We start from the raw sequence: 14,520 nt of genomic DNA, 5'->3' as shown, positions 1-14,520 counted from the left end.
ACAGACACTGAAAAATACTTCATTATGACTCAGTGTTGAAAGACTATTTACATTTTGAGTGTTTATAACTGATTTGATATCGTTGAGATCCTAACTCACCTCTTTTTAGTTTATTTATTACCATTTATTTTGTCTCTGTCACCCTCACTGTGAAAAAGTACTTCCTGATGTTGCTCCTAAGTTGAACACCCTGTAACCTCAATTCATTTACTCTAGTTCAGATGAACTAAATAAGTTTACCTTAGAGGAAAGGAGGGAGAGAGGAGATATAATACAGACATTTTAATACTTGAAAGGTATTAATATATAAACAAATCTTTTCCAGAGACGGAGAAGTGGTAGACCCTTACCCACACCCTTATCACCTCTCACCTAGACTACTGCAATTTGCTTCTCACAGGTCTCCCGCTCAGCCATCTATCTCCTCTTCAATCTGTCCAAATCTCTGCTGCGCGTCTTTTATTCCGCCAGAGTCGCTATACTCCCGTTAGCCCTCTCCTCAAGTCGCTTCACTGGCTCCCTATCCGCTTCCGCATACGGTTCAAACTTCTCCTTTTGACCTACAAGTGCATCCACTCCGCAGCTCCTCAGTACCTTTCCGCTCTCATCTCTCCCTACACTCCTCCCCGTGAACTCCGTTCGCTGGGTAAATGTCTCCTGTCGTCCCCCTTCTCCCCCACTGCTAACTCCCGGCTCCGTTCCTTCTATCTCGCTGCTCCCTATGCCTGGAATAGACTCCCTGAGCCGGTACGTCAGGCTCAGTCTCTGGCTGTCTTCAAGTCTAACCATGACTCTCTTACTCAACACCCTCACTTATCACCCCTACCACTGCAATTTCCCCACCCCTAGCTGTCTGTTCGTCTGTCCAATTTAGACTGTAAGCTCTGTTGAGCAGGGACTGTCTTTTCATGTTAATTTGTACAGCGCTGCGTAAGTCTAGTAGCGCTATAGAAATGTTTAATAGTAGTAGTAGTAGACCTAGACGACATGAATTGAGGTTACAAGGTGGTTGACTTAGGAGTAACATTAAGAAGTACTTTATCACAAAAAGGGTGGGGGATTCCTGAGCAACCTTCTGGGAGAGGTGGTGGAGACAAACATGGTGATGGGATAAACACAAAAAGATCACTGTATGGAAGAAGGATGACATAAAACAAAACTTAGCAATGCTTAGACAAGCAATTCCAGTAGTAGGGAAGGAAGGCCAGTGCTAGGCAGACTTCTATGATCTGTGTCCCCAATATGGCAAAATAGGGCCACATGCAGACTACCTATATCAAAGGACATACATTGGACCTCCTATCACATAAACTACCTACAGACATTAACCTATTAATAACAGACATCAAATGGACAGCAATACCTTGGACTGACCATTACAAACTGAGCCTAACTCTAAACTGGGGAGAAGGGCTCAAACAGTACATCAGAACGTACTACTTACACTACAAGAGGGCAAATCGATCCACAAATATTCTGGCAACAAATATACGACAACGAATGGACAACATGCACTGATTCCATACTTTATCTCAACCACTGGGATGGCAGATGCAACAGCGTACTAAACAAATAGCACCCTTAAAAACAAAAATATCAAAAAGACAAAACACTATACCTTAGTTCAATGACGAACAAAAAAAAACTCAAAACACAATCTAGAAAACTTGAACGAGTATGGAGAAAGACAAAAGATAAACACACACTCAATGCATGGAAACAAATACATAGAAAATACAAATACGCAATAAAACAAACCAAAAGGTCCTACTACAAAACCAAATAAGGACCGGACTACAAAGATATGAAGAAACTATTCCAACTCGTAAATAAGTACTAGATGCCACCCCTATCACCACAACCAACACAGACATCCCTCCCGCAGACAAACTTGCTAACTACTTTATCGAAAAATAATAAAACTACTCAGCACACCTCCTCATCACAATACCGACATCGAAATCTTTCTTCAACGATCTGGACCCATCCTCCGAAGGATACCAGCTGACTGCATTTGGACATTTAATCTCCTCAGCACCGAATCAGTTACACAAGCGGACTCACAGGATTGCCAAGACCCACTGCAAACTGGATACATGTCCCAGTCATCTACTCAAGTCTGCCCTAGACCGCTTCATAGCAGACCTTACATCCCATCTAAACTCATGTTACAGCAAGGTCTTCCCTGAGGAACATGGTAACATCCTACTCACCCCAATACCAAAAGACACCAAGAAAAGCACAACCATATCACAAATTACCGCCCAGTTGCGGCTATCCCATTAGTAGTAAAAATGATGGAGAGCTTCATGACTAAACAGCTTACGGAATACCTGGACAAGTTCTCAATACTACATAATTCACAATCAGGATTCCGATCCCACCATAGCACTGTCCTAGTCACCCTCCTGGCCAAATTCAAGCAGGAGATTGCCATAGGCAAAAGCATACTCCTCCTCCAGTTCGACATGTCGAGCACATTCGAACATGGGTAAAACCACAACATACTACTAAGAATACTAGGCCACTTCGGGATTGAAGGAAACGTACTTAACTGGATCAAAGGCTTTCTACCACCAGAACTTATTAAGTAAAATCAAAGTCAAACATATCACCACCTTGGAAAGCAGTCTGTGGAGTACCTCACGGATCATCATTATCACCAATACTCTTCAACATGATGATGATTTCCATCTGGCACAGTCCTTATGCACCGAGGCCTTAACCCATTCATTTATGCAGATGATGTTACAATTATACATCCCCTTCAGACATGATTCTGACAGAAATAACCAACAAAATCAATGATAGTCTGAACATCATGGACTCCTGAGCAAACTCATTCCAACTTAACTGAATACCGAAAAAACACATCCTCTCCTCCCATATAACACATACAAACCCACAACCATAAAATACTCCAGGACACACCGTCCCTACCTCAGACAGTTTGAAAATACTCGGTGTCCACACTCGATCGCAACCTTACCCTCGAGAGCCAAGTAAACTCTGTAACCAAGAAAATGTTCTATTCAACGTGGAAGCTCAAATGATTAAAACCTTCTTCCCAAGAGCACTTTTCGATACCTAATACAATCAATGGTCCTAAGCCATGCAGATTATTGCATGAAATCTACGCGGGCTGCAAAGAACAACTCGTAAAAAAAAACTCCAGACCGCCCAAAATACAGCAGTCAGGCTGATATTCAGCAAAGCACGCCTCGAAAGTGCCAAACCCCCTCCGAGAAAAGTTGCATTGGCTCCCAATCAAAAGAACGGATCATCGTCAAAATCTGCACCTTAGTCCACAAAATCATATATGGCGTAGTCCCAGAATACATGACAGACCTCATAGACTTACCAATAAGAAACAAAGAGGGGCATAATCGAACAAAAACATCTATCTCCATGGGCGTTTATCTCTGAGAACGGGTCCGTGAAGGGGCGGACCAAACCGTATTTTCGAAAAAATAGACGTCCATGTTTTATTCGACAATTTGTGAGCTGGGCGTTTTTGCTTTTCAGCAATAATGGAAAATGAAAGCGCCTAGCTCAAAAACGAATAAATCCAAGGCATTTGTTCGTGGGAGGGGCCAGGATTCGTAGTGCACTGGTCCCCCTCACATGCCAGGACACCAACCGGCGGCACCCTAGGGGGCACTTTTACAAAAACCCAAAAAATGTAAAAGAGCTCCCAGGTGCATAGCACCCCTTGTGTGTTGAGCCCCCCAAATCCCCCTCAGACCCACTGCCCACAAGTCCTAAGGGGTGAAGGGGGGGCACCTACATGTGGGTACAGTGGGTTTGGGGGGGTTGGACGACTAAGCATTAAGCAGCAAAATTGTAACAGGTAGGGGGGGATGGGCCTGGGTCCACCTGCCTGAAGTCCACTGCACCCCCTAACAACTGCTCCAGGGACCTGCATACTGCTGCCAGGGAGGTGGGTATGACATTTGAGGGTGAAAATAAAGTTGTGAAACATCATTTTTGTGGTGGGAGGGGTTAGTGACCACTGGGGGGAGTCATGGGAGGTCATTCCCGATTCCCTCTGGTGGTATTTTGGTCATTTAGGGCACTTTGGGGCCTTATTCGTGAAAAAACAGGGTCCAGGAAAAGTGCCCTAAAGTCTAGCTACAAACGCATACTTTTTTTCCATTATCGGTGAAAGGCGCCATCTCTGTTCGGGTGATAACCATGCCCCAGTCCCGCCTTCACCACGCCTCCGACACGCCCTTGTCAACTTTGTACGCTTCCGCGATGGAGTGCAATTGAAAACATCCAAGTTCGGCTTTCGATTATACCGTGTTATTCGTTTTTGTGAGATAAACGTCCATCTCCCGATTTAGGTCGGAACTTGGGCGTTTTTCTCGTTCAATTATAAGCAGGAAAAGTCAGATCATCAAGATCCTACCTAACCTACACTACCCAAATTGCAAAGGACTGAAATACAAATCAACTTACGCAGCCGGCTTCTCCTACATAAGCGCACAAGTATGGAATGGGCTCCCAAAAGCTGTGAAAACAATCCACGACCACTTGAACTTCAGGAAATCACTAAAAACCAACCTCTTCAAAAAGGCCTACCCAACGACCCCACATAACCCTCTTCACCTACCAACACAGAAGGACTATGATCGAATAGGACAACACGCAATCTTCATCCATTCAGACCCTCCACTATACCTGATACGATCACTATACAACTTTGTATTTGTTATCCACCAACTGTGCAAACGCCTTTGACGGTACTATGCAAGCCACATTGAGCCTGCAAATAGGTGGGAAAAATGTGGGGTACAAATGCAACAAATAAATAAATTTCTACGATCTCTGTCCGAATTATAGAAAGACAATTCTAGATGGGCTGGAGTGGGCTATGAGGGCAACTCCAGCAGCTGAGAAGTCTGAAAACTTCACGTCACACCTGGCAAAACTCTACTGTGGGTCAAAAAATTCAAAAGCACATCTAATATAAACATCTTTAACTAACACCTTTAACTGTCTTTTAAATGTTTTTTACATAAATGTATATAAAATACTCATCTTTAACTTTTTGAAGTATTATCGGGTGGAGGATAACTCAGCTCTCACAACCTTCCTTCACTGACCAACTCAGAATCATTAAAAGACCTCCGCTGTTGCTCCTCTCTTCCTCCACTCTCACTTCTCACCTCCCCACTGAGTCCTAGTTCTGTTCCACACCAAGCTCCACTTCCTTATGGGCCCTGTGTGGACCTGTGATCCCATGAACATGCATGCACCCATGAACATACTTCTGGGTTTGTCAGGGCTCCTGCTTTTGACCCACTGGTGCTCAAGTTGGTTTCCCAGGCTCACTCCAACATGGCCAGTCAGCTGCCACACTTTGGAGCCCAGCACGGCCCTGAATCGGGACAATATTTTCCCCAGTGGGCCTAGAACTCTTTTTCAGGCTCCTGCCTACCTCTCGCTTTGCTTCCCCACACCAGAGACTCGTCCAGTTCTCACGACCATGCTACTGCTCCAATTCCTGCCCCCTAACAGGCCCTGGTACACTCAGCCCTGCAGCCATCCTTCCTGGCACCACAACAGCCCCAAAGACCCCCACTCTACACTGCTGGACTGGATCAAGCCTGAGCCCAGTTCTCCTTTCCCATTTTGCAGCCCACAGCACACTACCTTTCTGCAAGAAATGCAATGTTACAATTTTCCTTTGTTCCACATACGGATTCAGAATCTGCCTGTTCTCAGTGAATAAGGAAGCGATACTTATAATATGGAAACTATTTTTTGGTTCCTTATTGGCTGAAAACATACTATTAGTAACGAGGAGGATTGAATTCTATTATTCTTTTATTCAGGTGATTCAGGGGATTGATGTAGTGAAAGCAACAAAACCCCTGCAGAAACTGGATAAGAAAGAGACACAGACACTCACCCTCAGCTTTTCAGCTTTCTTCTCTTCAGTAGATTTAAACTTCTCCAGATCTTCCAGATTCTTTTTCACAGGCTTCAGGTGCATTTTAAGCTTTTCCTGTGAGTATTAAAACATCCTTGATTAGCATGTGATTATTTTATAACCACAATTTCAGACTCAACAGTAAATGTGAGATGTTCCTTCCACTTTAGATCATTTCTTTAAGATAATTGAATTCTGAGAGGTTAAAATTCAAAGTGATATAACCAGTGCTTTTTTTGTGCCGGTACGCACGAGTACGGCATACCGGCACCTTTGTTTCTGAGGGCCGGCAGCTCCCCTACATTCCGTTCTGCCCCCTGCAAAATATTCTATTTACCGAAGTCACAGCAGCGAACCGGCGGGCGTCAGCAGTAAAGGCAGCAAGCAGGCAGGCAGGCTCGCCTCTGTCCTTCGCTTCCCTGCCCTCTCACCATCCCGCCTTCCTCTGATGTCATTTCCTTTCCGTGCGGGCGGGACGCTGAGAGGGCAGGGAAGCGAAGGACGGAGCCGAGCCTGCCTACTTGCTGCCTTTACTGCCACAGCCCGCCGGTTTGCCACTGCGACTTCGGTAAATAGGCTCACTTCCACTCCACTCTCTGTCTAGTCCACTGTAAGTAAGGAAGACATTTGATGAATCTCTGTTTCCACTCCCCCACGCAGCCGTCACCGTTCACTCAAAACACAGCAAGCAAACCTGTGAGCTGCTGCATCACGTTGTCATTCTTTATTGTCGGTCCATCTGTAACAGTCTAACACTGTTTTGTTGGATAGGCAGTGCCTTATGAGGTGGAGGAGAAAAGACGTAATTGAGTATCACTAAAACAACTTCAAAAATTATTGTAGCTAGTAGAAACAGCAATAATAAATTCTGTAGTTTGTGCTCATTTTTCTTCACTGTGTTTCTATACAATTCAGATAGCCAGATTTCAGTGAGAATATTCTGTTTCCTGATGGGTTCATCTTAACTGATTGTAATCTGCCTTGGGAAGCCTGGTGTTTATAAAGACGATGGAATATATTAAAATTAAATGCAAGTAGAATTAAACTCTCCTTTCATTGGGGCACATGGAATCACATCTTCATCTGTTTTATAGAAGTTTACCTTGGACATGGATGGAGTGGAGGGTAGGGAAGAGAAATGTTGGGAGGGAAGGAAAGACATAAGTACATAAGTAATGCCACACTGGGAAAAGACCAAAGGTCCATCGAGCCCAGCATCCTGTCCATGACAGCGGCCAATCCAGGCCAAGGGCACCTGGCAAGCTTCCCAAACGTACAAACATTCTATACATGTTATTCCTGGAATTGTGGATTTTTCCCAAGTCCATTTAGTAGCGGTTTATGGACTTGTCCTTTAGGAAACTGTCTAACCCCTTTTTAAACTCTGCCAGACAGAGGAAGGAGATACTCACGGATGGAGGGGAAGGGAGAGAGAAGAAATGCTGGATGGAGGAGAGGGAAGACAGAGGAAGGAGATGCACATGGATGGTGGGGAGGGGAAAGAGTTGAAATGCTGGACATGGATGGAGAGGAGGAAAGAGAGAGGAAGTGAGATGAACATGGATGGAGGGGAGGGGGAGAGGAGAAATGCTGTACATGGATGGAGGGAGGGAAAGACAGAGGAGGAGATGCACATGGATTTAGGGGAGATAAGAAATTCTGAACACGGATGGAGGGGAGAGAGTTGAAAAGCTGGACATGGATGGAGGGAAGGGAAGAGAGAGGAAGTGAAATGAACATGGATGGAGGGGAGGAGAGAGGAGAAATGCTGGACATGGATGGATGAGAGGGAAGAGAGAGGAAGGACAGGAGATGCGTATGGATGGAAGGGAGGGAAGAATAGGAAGGAGATGCATACTGACAGAGATGAGGGAAAGGGAAAAGAGGAGAAAAACTGCACATGGATGGAGAAAATAGGCAAAAACTGGATCCACTCTATACCTCCTCCAGTCAAGTCTGCGGAGGCCACAGCTTTTACCTATGGATGTAGAACAAGAAATGAAGAAGAAAGGAGGAAAATAAAGAAATGAATGGACCTGGAAACGGAGTTAAGGGGAACAGATAGAGAGCAGCAGAATCAGAGACTGGGACCGACATGATCAGAAAAACAAAGTCACCAGACAACAAAGGTAGAAAAAATAATTTTAGTGTTTGGAATATTTACATCTGCTATCTTATTTTGCACTGGGTATACTGGAGCTGTAACATCTTACAGAAATTATTTATAATGAAAAAATTCCAGTTATTTTTCTCCTATACAGGTATAATATTTTCAATGATGCCTGTTTATATGCGCCATGGTTGGTATAAGGGGTGTGGCTATCATAGGCGTGGAGCCATAGGAGGTGGCCCCGCCCATAATAAATACCAGTACCTTTTTTCCTACAAAAAAAGCACTGGATATAACCAGGCAGCATAGGCGCCCCATATTGGAGGCTTGGGGAGGCTTGGGGGTGACCTTCCCCGCCCAGTGCCAAGTCGGGAGACTTCCGCTTGGCGGGTCATCTCCCGCACTCCCGCCAAAGCAGGAAAGTCTCCTTTTCAGCGCAACGAAAAATGGAAAGAAGTAAGAGCGGGGCCGTGGTAGCAGCCTTCAAGCATGGTCTGTCTGCACTGCAGCTGCTCCTCTCTCTGCTCCGGGACAGAGAGGAGCGGTTGCAGTGCCGATAGCCCACGCTTGAATAAAAGCTGCTACGGTACAGCCCCGCGCGTGTTCCAGCAGCCAGCTGTTGCTCCTGGGGGCTCCAAGGCGGTTGCAGCTGCGTGGTGTCGGTCCTCCCAGCTGATTCCTGCGCTTCGGGGGGTATGTAACGTGTATTACCCTTTTTTTTTTGTTTTGTCGGGACTCGGGGCGCTGCTGCTGAAGAGGAGAAGCAGCAGTGGCCAACAAGTTCATACGGGGTGGAAGGGGGAGCGGGAGGCACAGGCACTAGGCAGATATAATGGAGAGAGTGGGAAGATGGGGAGAGAAGGAGGGGACATGGAGAAGGGCTGGAGTCCTGGAGAAAGGGAGAAGCTGCTGAAAATGAGGAGAAAGTGGGGGGGGGGGGGAAAGAGGGAAGATGCTGGGAAGGAAGGGGAGGGAGAGAAACTAACAGGAGGAGAAACATTGAAGGATGGGGAGAGAGAGGGGGGGCATGATGAATGGAAAAGGGTAGAGAAAGAGACACTGGATGGAAAGAAGGGGATAGAGAGAGACACTGGATGGAAGGATCGGGAGGGGGGGTAGACGTTGGATGGCAGGATCGGGAGAGGGGGTAGACGAATGGAAGGATATGGAGAGAAAGAGGGAAGAGGAACACAGAAGGATGGGGAGATAAAGAGGGAAAACGGATGGGAAGGATGAGGAGAGAGGGGGTAGACGGGACAGGGGAGAGAAGAGAAATCACTGGACATGTAGGGGAGGGCAGAGGACAGAGGAGAATTGCTAGATATGGAAGGATGGAGGGGTCAGGGGACAGAGGAGATTTGCTAGATGGATGGATGGAAGGACCAGGGGAGAGAAGAGATTTGCTAGAGATGGATGGAGGGCAGGGGGAGAAAGGAGAGTTGCTGGACACGGATGGATGGATAAATGGAGGGGAGGGCTGGGGAGAGAGAAGAGTTGCTGGACATGGATGGATGAATGGAGGGGAGTGAGGAGAAATGTTGAATATGGATGGAGGGGAAACTGCTGAATTTAAGGACTGGATCGGAACGCTTTGAGGACAGATGCTGCAACTGGAGGAAGGATAGGGACAGGGTGCCACAGATGGTAGACAGAACGCATAAGGACACAGGAGGATGGTGGACATGGTGAGTGAAAGAATATCAAACGGAAAGAAGACACTGCATAAAACAGAAGACACTGGGACCAAAGCGAATAGAAAAACTAAACGATCAGACAACAAAGGTAGAAAAAAGTATTTATTCAGAATGTATTAATTGGAATATGTCAGCTTTGGAAATGTGCAGCTGTGATATTTTGCACGTTAAGTTTCAATTTTTCTAGTATTGCTGCATGATGAGTCTGACTTCTTGAGATAATTTTCCAGTTCCATATTTTGCCTTCATATCTTTTGATTTCTAGTTCCTTAGTCATATCTGTTGTCATGTGTTTTTCATGTGTGATCAAGGTGCAGTATTCTGCTAGCGTGTACTATTGCAGCCCTTTTGGTTTTGTTTTTTTCACTAGGTAGTGTATTGGTGTTTTACAGCCTGGTGTAATTATAGTACTGCCTTTCGGTTTGGTAAGTTTCTGAGTGTGTTTTTGCACAAGTTTGTGTATAGTGTTTTGCAGTGGAGAGATTGTGTGTTGGCCGTACTAAGGTGACATCACACTTTAAATTAATTTTAGTTTGTTTGTCATAACATCAGACATGGTTTTATAATATTTTGGAGGATCTGATGTTGCATTGTTAAGGTATTGTGACTATTTTTTTTTTTTTTTTTTATTATTTTATTTATAAATTTTACAATTACATTCCAAAGCTGAACTTTGTCAAGAAAAAAAAAAAAAGCAATTAAACTTAATAAGGAAATATAATTTGAGAGTAAATTCTCATCAAATAAGTGTCATTTTTGTAGTCCTCAACTAAGGGGGAGACTTTAATAAATCTTACAAGAGGATAAGAATATCAGGTAGCATATAAATTTAAATCAAGAAAGGCGTTAGGGTTATCACTACAAAAAATAATTAAAGCCCTTACATTGAATCCTGTGGTGGTTTGGGTAACCTTGCATTTAGAAAAGATCGCAATTGCAAAACATCAAAGAAATGATATGTCTTATTTTCATAATGCACTATGCATTTACAGGGAAATCGAAGCTGAAACTTAGCTCCCAATTGTATAGTCTCTTGCCTCATCATCAAAAACTTTTTTCGACGCTCTTGTGTAGTCCTTGACACATCTGGGAAGATTTGAATTTTCTCTCCCAGAAAAACAACAGATGAAATTTGTCTTAAGTATTGCCTCAAGATCGCTTCTTTATCAGTAAGAAATACAAAAGATACTAATAAGGTAGACCTAAATACTACCTCTTCTTGTGACTGCTCTAACAAGGCTGAGACATCCAAATTTTCTACTGTAGTATTTTCCACACCTTTATCTTTTCCTTTAATATCTCGAAAAGGTAATAAGTAAAGTTTTTGTATGGGAGGAAAATTTGTCCTCAGGATATTTAAATACATCTTTTAAGAACTTATGGAACAATTCTCTCAGTGGAATAAATTTAACAAAGGGAAAGTTCAAAAATCTCAAATTTAAGTTTCTAAATCCATTCTCTAAGTTCTCAATCTTCCTGTGCGTCAGGTCTGCATTTTGGAGCAATTTAGAGTCTTGTTCTTTTAATTGTAAGATAGAAAATTCACATTGTTTCAAATTATTCGCTTGGGAAGCCAATTCAGACTGAAGAGTTTCTGTTTTTAAAGTGTTAGTTTGCAAAGTAGAAACTAAGGAAAAACATATTTTATGCAGGGATTCCATCGCCCCCCATAAAGATTCCAACGTCACCTTTGTTGGCTTCTCCAGAGGCTGTAGTTTGCACCAGAGGTTCCGACCGTTGGTCCGCCATTTCCTGAACGGACCGGCTTCTTTCTGGATGTTAATCGGGCTACTGCTGCCTCTGGGGGTGAATGTTTGGCTCGGTTCTTGGCGGGGAGTTCCCGACTGTTGCAGCACAACGCTAAGGGAGTGCTCCTTCCCCGAAACCACAGCTTCCAACTGTAGGGCGGGACTTCCTTCCGCGTCGTCACCTGCTACTCGTGGCAAACAGGGGCTCCTTGGGCTGAGTGACAATTCACTCCCCTGATCGAGGCTCCTCTCCGCCTCAGTCTGCGGGACGCCCGGTGTAGTGAGAGAGACTGTGAAGTCCGTTATCGGAGGTTGCCGTCTAGAAGGGTCCGTAGAGGGTAAGGAGCTACCTCCCCTCGTTTTCCCCTTTCTTTTGGGCATAACGATAGGAAATAAATGAACGAAGTTAAGAAATTCCTCCGGGATAAGACCACACGTCTTACCCTGACGCCATCTTGAATACGTCTCCGGTATTGTGACTATTTTACTTTTATTTATTTATTTTTCCTGTGTGTTGTCAGACAATTATGGATGTAAGCCCCACCCCCTGGCACCACCCACAAACCTGCCCCTTTTAGCCTCCCCAAACAGTTGGGCCACCGACCACCTATGCCAGGCAGGGTAGGTTCCTGCCTGGTTAAATAGTGCTAAACTGGCCATGAGCCAATATTCAGCAGCTCTTAATTGGACTTTGTTCCTGGATTTTGGCAGAGACCTCCACAGGCAGTGGAGGGCTGATCCAGGAGCAGAGTCAGGGTGGAACTGGAGTTGTAAAAGGCACAGAAAGTCAGTATATCGAGGGGGTCACGTGATGGCTGGTTCCTGAACGGACGTCTCTTAGCTACTCTCCTTGCTATTACCCACTAAAACAGCTTTAAGCCGACTACTTGCCTTGTTTCGGACCCCAAGCAACTATCTAGAAGTGTGGGGGAGCTCCGTGGAGGCATTTGGGCGGACGGCGGAGACGATTCAGGTGGTGGTGCCCGGGTATGCCGGCAAAGACCCCGCGGGTGCAGAAGAGCTGCGGAAAACACCAGGAGTCTAAGATGGCGGCTGAGAAGGCATCAGCAGGAGGAAGTCAGGCGCAAAATCCGCCTGTGATCGCGTTGCAGGAGGCGGCGATCAAAGAAATTATGAACACATGGCGTTGGTGGTAGACAATAAGCTATCGACCCTGCATGCCTTTCTAGAGGAACTGAAAGAAAATCTGGCAGACATGGCAATCGCATTCAGCATGCGGAGGAACGGCTCTCGAGTCAGGAAGATTTGGTATTCGGTATGAATTCTCAAGTACTAGCGTTAGAAAAGAGATGCAAAATGCAGGAAGACAAAGTAGAAGACCAAGAAAATAGAAGCAGGAGAAATAATATTCGGTTGGTAGCAGTACCTGAGAGCGTGAAGGAGAAAGGGTTGCTCTGTTCCATATATGCACCAAATGTATGCTCTCATTCATTTTTCTCAGGCCTTCTTGTACAGTTGGTATCGGTCAGTGGATATCAACTAGTAGTAGGAGGGGATTTTAACATCTCGTCAGACCCATTGATAGATTGTAAACCAGCAAAACCAAGGCCTTCTGCTTGGGAAGGGAAGGGGGTGAATTTTTGATGCGTGAGTTGGGGTTGCTAGATATTTGGAAGATACTAAATTCTGAAGTGCATGATTATACTTTCTTCTCGCAGGTGCATGGTGTGCACGCGAGACTTGATTATTTGCTTCTGGACCCCTCCCTTCTGTCAAGGTCGGTTGCTGCAGATATTGTGGATGGAGCAGTGTCTGATCATTGTCTGGTATGGGTGGATGTGCGTTGGGGACAGGGAAGAGAGACACGGGTATGGCGTATGAACCCCACTTTGTATTTGGATACTGAGTTTCGCGCTTTCTTGGTGCGAATGTGGGAGAATTATCTTGCGGAGAATGATCCTGAGTCGGTAGACCCCATAGTGTATTGGGAAGCAGGCAAGGCAGTTTTGAGAGGGCACATATTGGCGTATGTTGTAAGAACTCGCAGAGAAAAAGAGAGGCCACTGGTCACTCTGTCGCACCAATTACAGCAGATGAGGGAAACGCATATTTTCGCGTGAGACGAGGGGGCAAAAAGGGAATGCTATTCTATACGAAGAAAAATTAATGACCTGCTGAATGATAGAGCAGTGCAGGACATTCATATCCTATATAATAAAACTCACCCTCAACATTCTGAGGACACTAATGTCACTGTCAGTTCCTCCAGGCACTTCCTTCCGATTCGAAGGGTTTGTGGTGGTGAAGCCACCGAAATCACTATGTTGGGGCCCCGCCCTCGCGTCAAACGTGATGACGTCGAGGGCGGAGCTATGGCGTCAGTGGCTTCACAACCAATGACTCAGCACATTGAAGGTGGCGTTCGCGTGCGTTGACGAGGTCCGCAACAATGGCGGTCAGTGCCTTCACAATGCTGAAGGGGTGAGCGGGGGGGGGGGGGGGGTTCGGGAGGAAAACCTTGCTAGCACCCGTTTCATTTGCACCAGAAACGGGCATGTTTTACTAGTGTATAAATATAATCTCTATAGATGGGGAAATAAAGCAGGGAAGCTGTTGGCTACTCTAGTTAGAAATAGGGGAGCGTGACATCGGTGGAGTATATACAAAATGAGTTTGTGAGGTTTTACAAGGCCTTATATGATAAGGGCGACATGGACAGGGGACAGAGGGAGTCCTTTTTCGAGAATCTGTCCTTGCCTCAGCTGCCGCAGGCACAGAGGGATATCTTGAATGCTCCTGTTAGGGGGGAAGAGATAGGCCAGGCGATTAAGCGCTTGAAGTTAGCAAAGGCGCCTGGGCCCGATGGATTGGGGCCTGAGTTTTACAAGATCTTAGGTACGAAGATATGTCTTCCCTTCCAAGAGCTTTGTCATCGCCTATGTGAGGAGGGAGTGGCGGGAAGAGAACTGACGTATGCTCATATAGTGGTACTCCCCAAGCCTGGAAGGGGCGCGGAGCTACTAGGGTCTTATCGTCTGATATTGCTCCTTAATCAGGACATCAAACTGT

General features: G+C 45.4%; 1 protein-coding gene across 1 annotated transcript in view; it reads right to left on the bottom strand.

Annotated features, from left to right (window-relative positions):
* Nucleotides 1-14,520, bottom strand: part of LOC115459619 (E3 ubiquitin-protein ligase TRIM39-like) — a 30,483-nt gene that overhangs the window by 14,275 nt on the left and 1,688 nt on the right. Inside the window, exon 2 of the mRNA XM_030189429.1 lies at nt 5,918-6,013. Within this exon, the coding sequence (XP_030045289.1) occupies nt 5,918-6,013 (96 nt within the window). The remainder of the gene's footprint in view (nt 1-5,917; nt 6,014-14,520) is intronic.

This window comes from Microcaecilia unicolor, unplaced genomic scaffold (assembly GCF_901765095.1).
Source record: "Microcaecilia unicolor unplaced genomic scaffold, aMicUni1.1, whole genome shotgun sequence".
Taxonomy (NCBI): Eukaryota; Metazoa; Chordata; class Amphibia; order Gymnophiona; family Siphonopidae; genus Microcaecilia; species Microcaecilia unicolor.
Note: the sequence above shows the minus strand (reverse complement) of the source record. Positions and strands in the feature narration are given on the sequence as shown.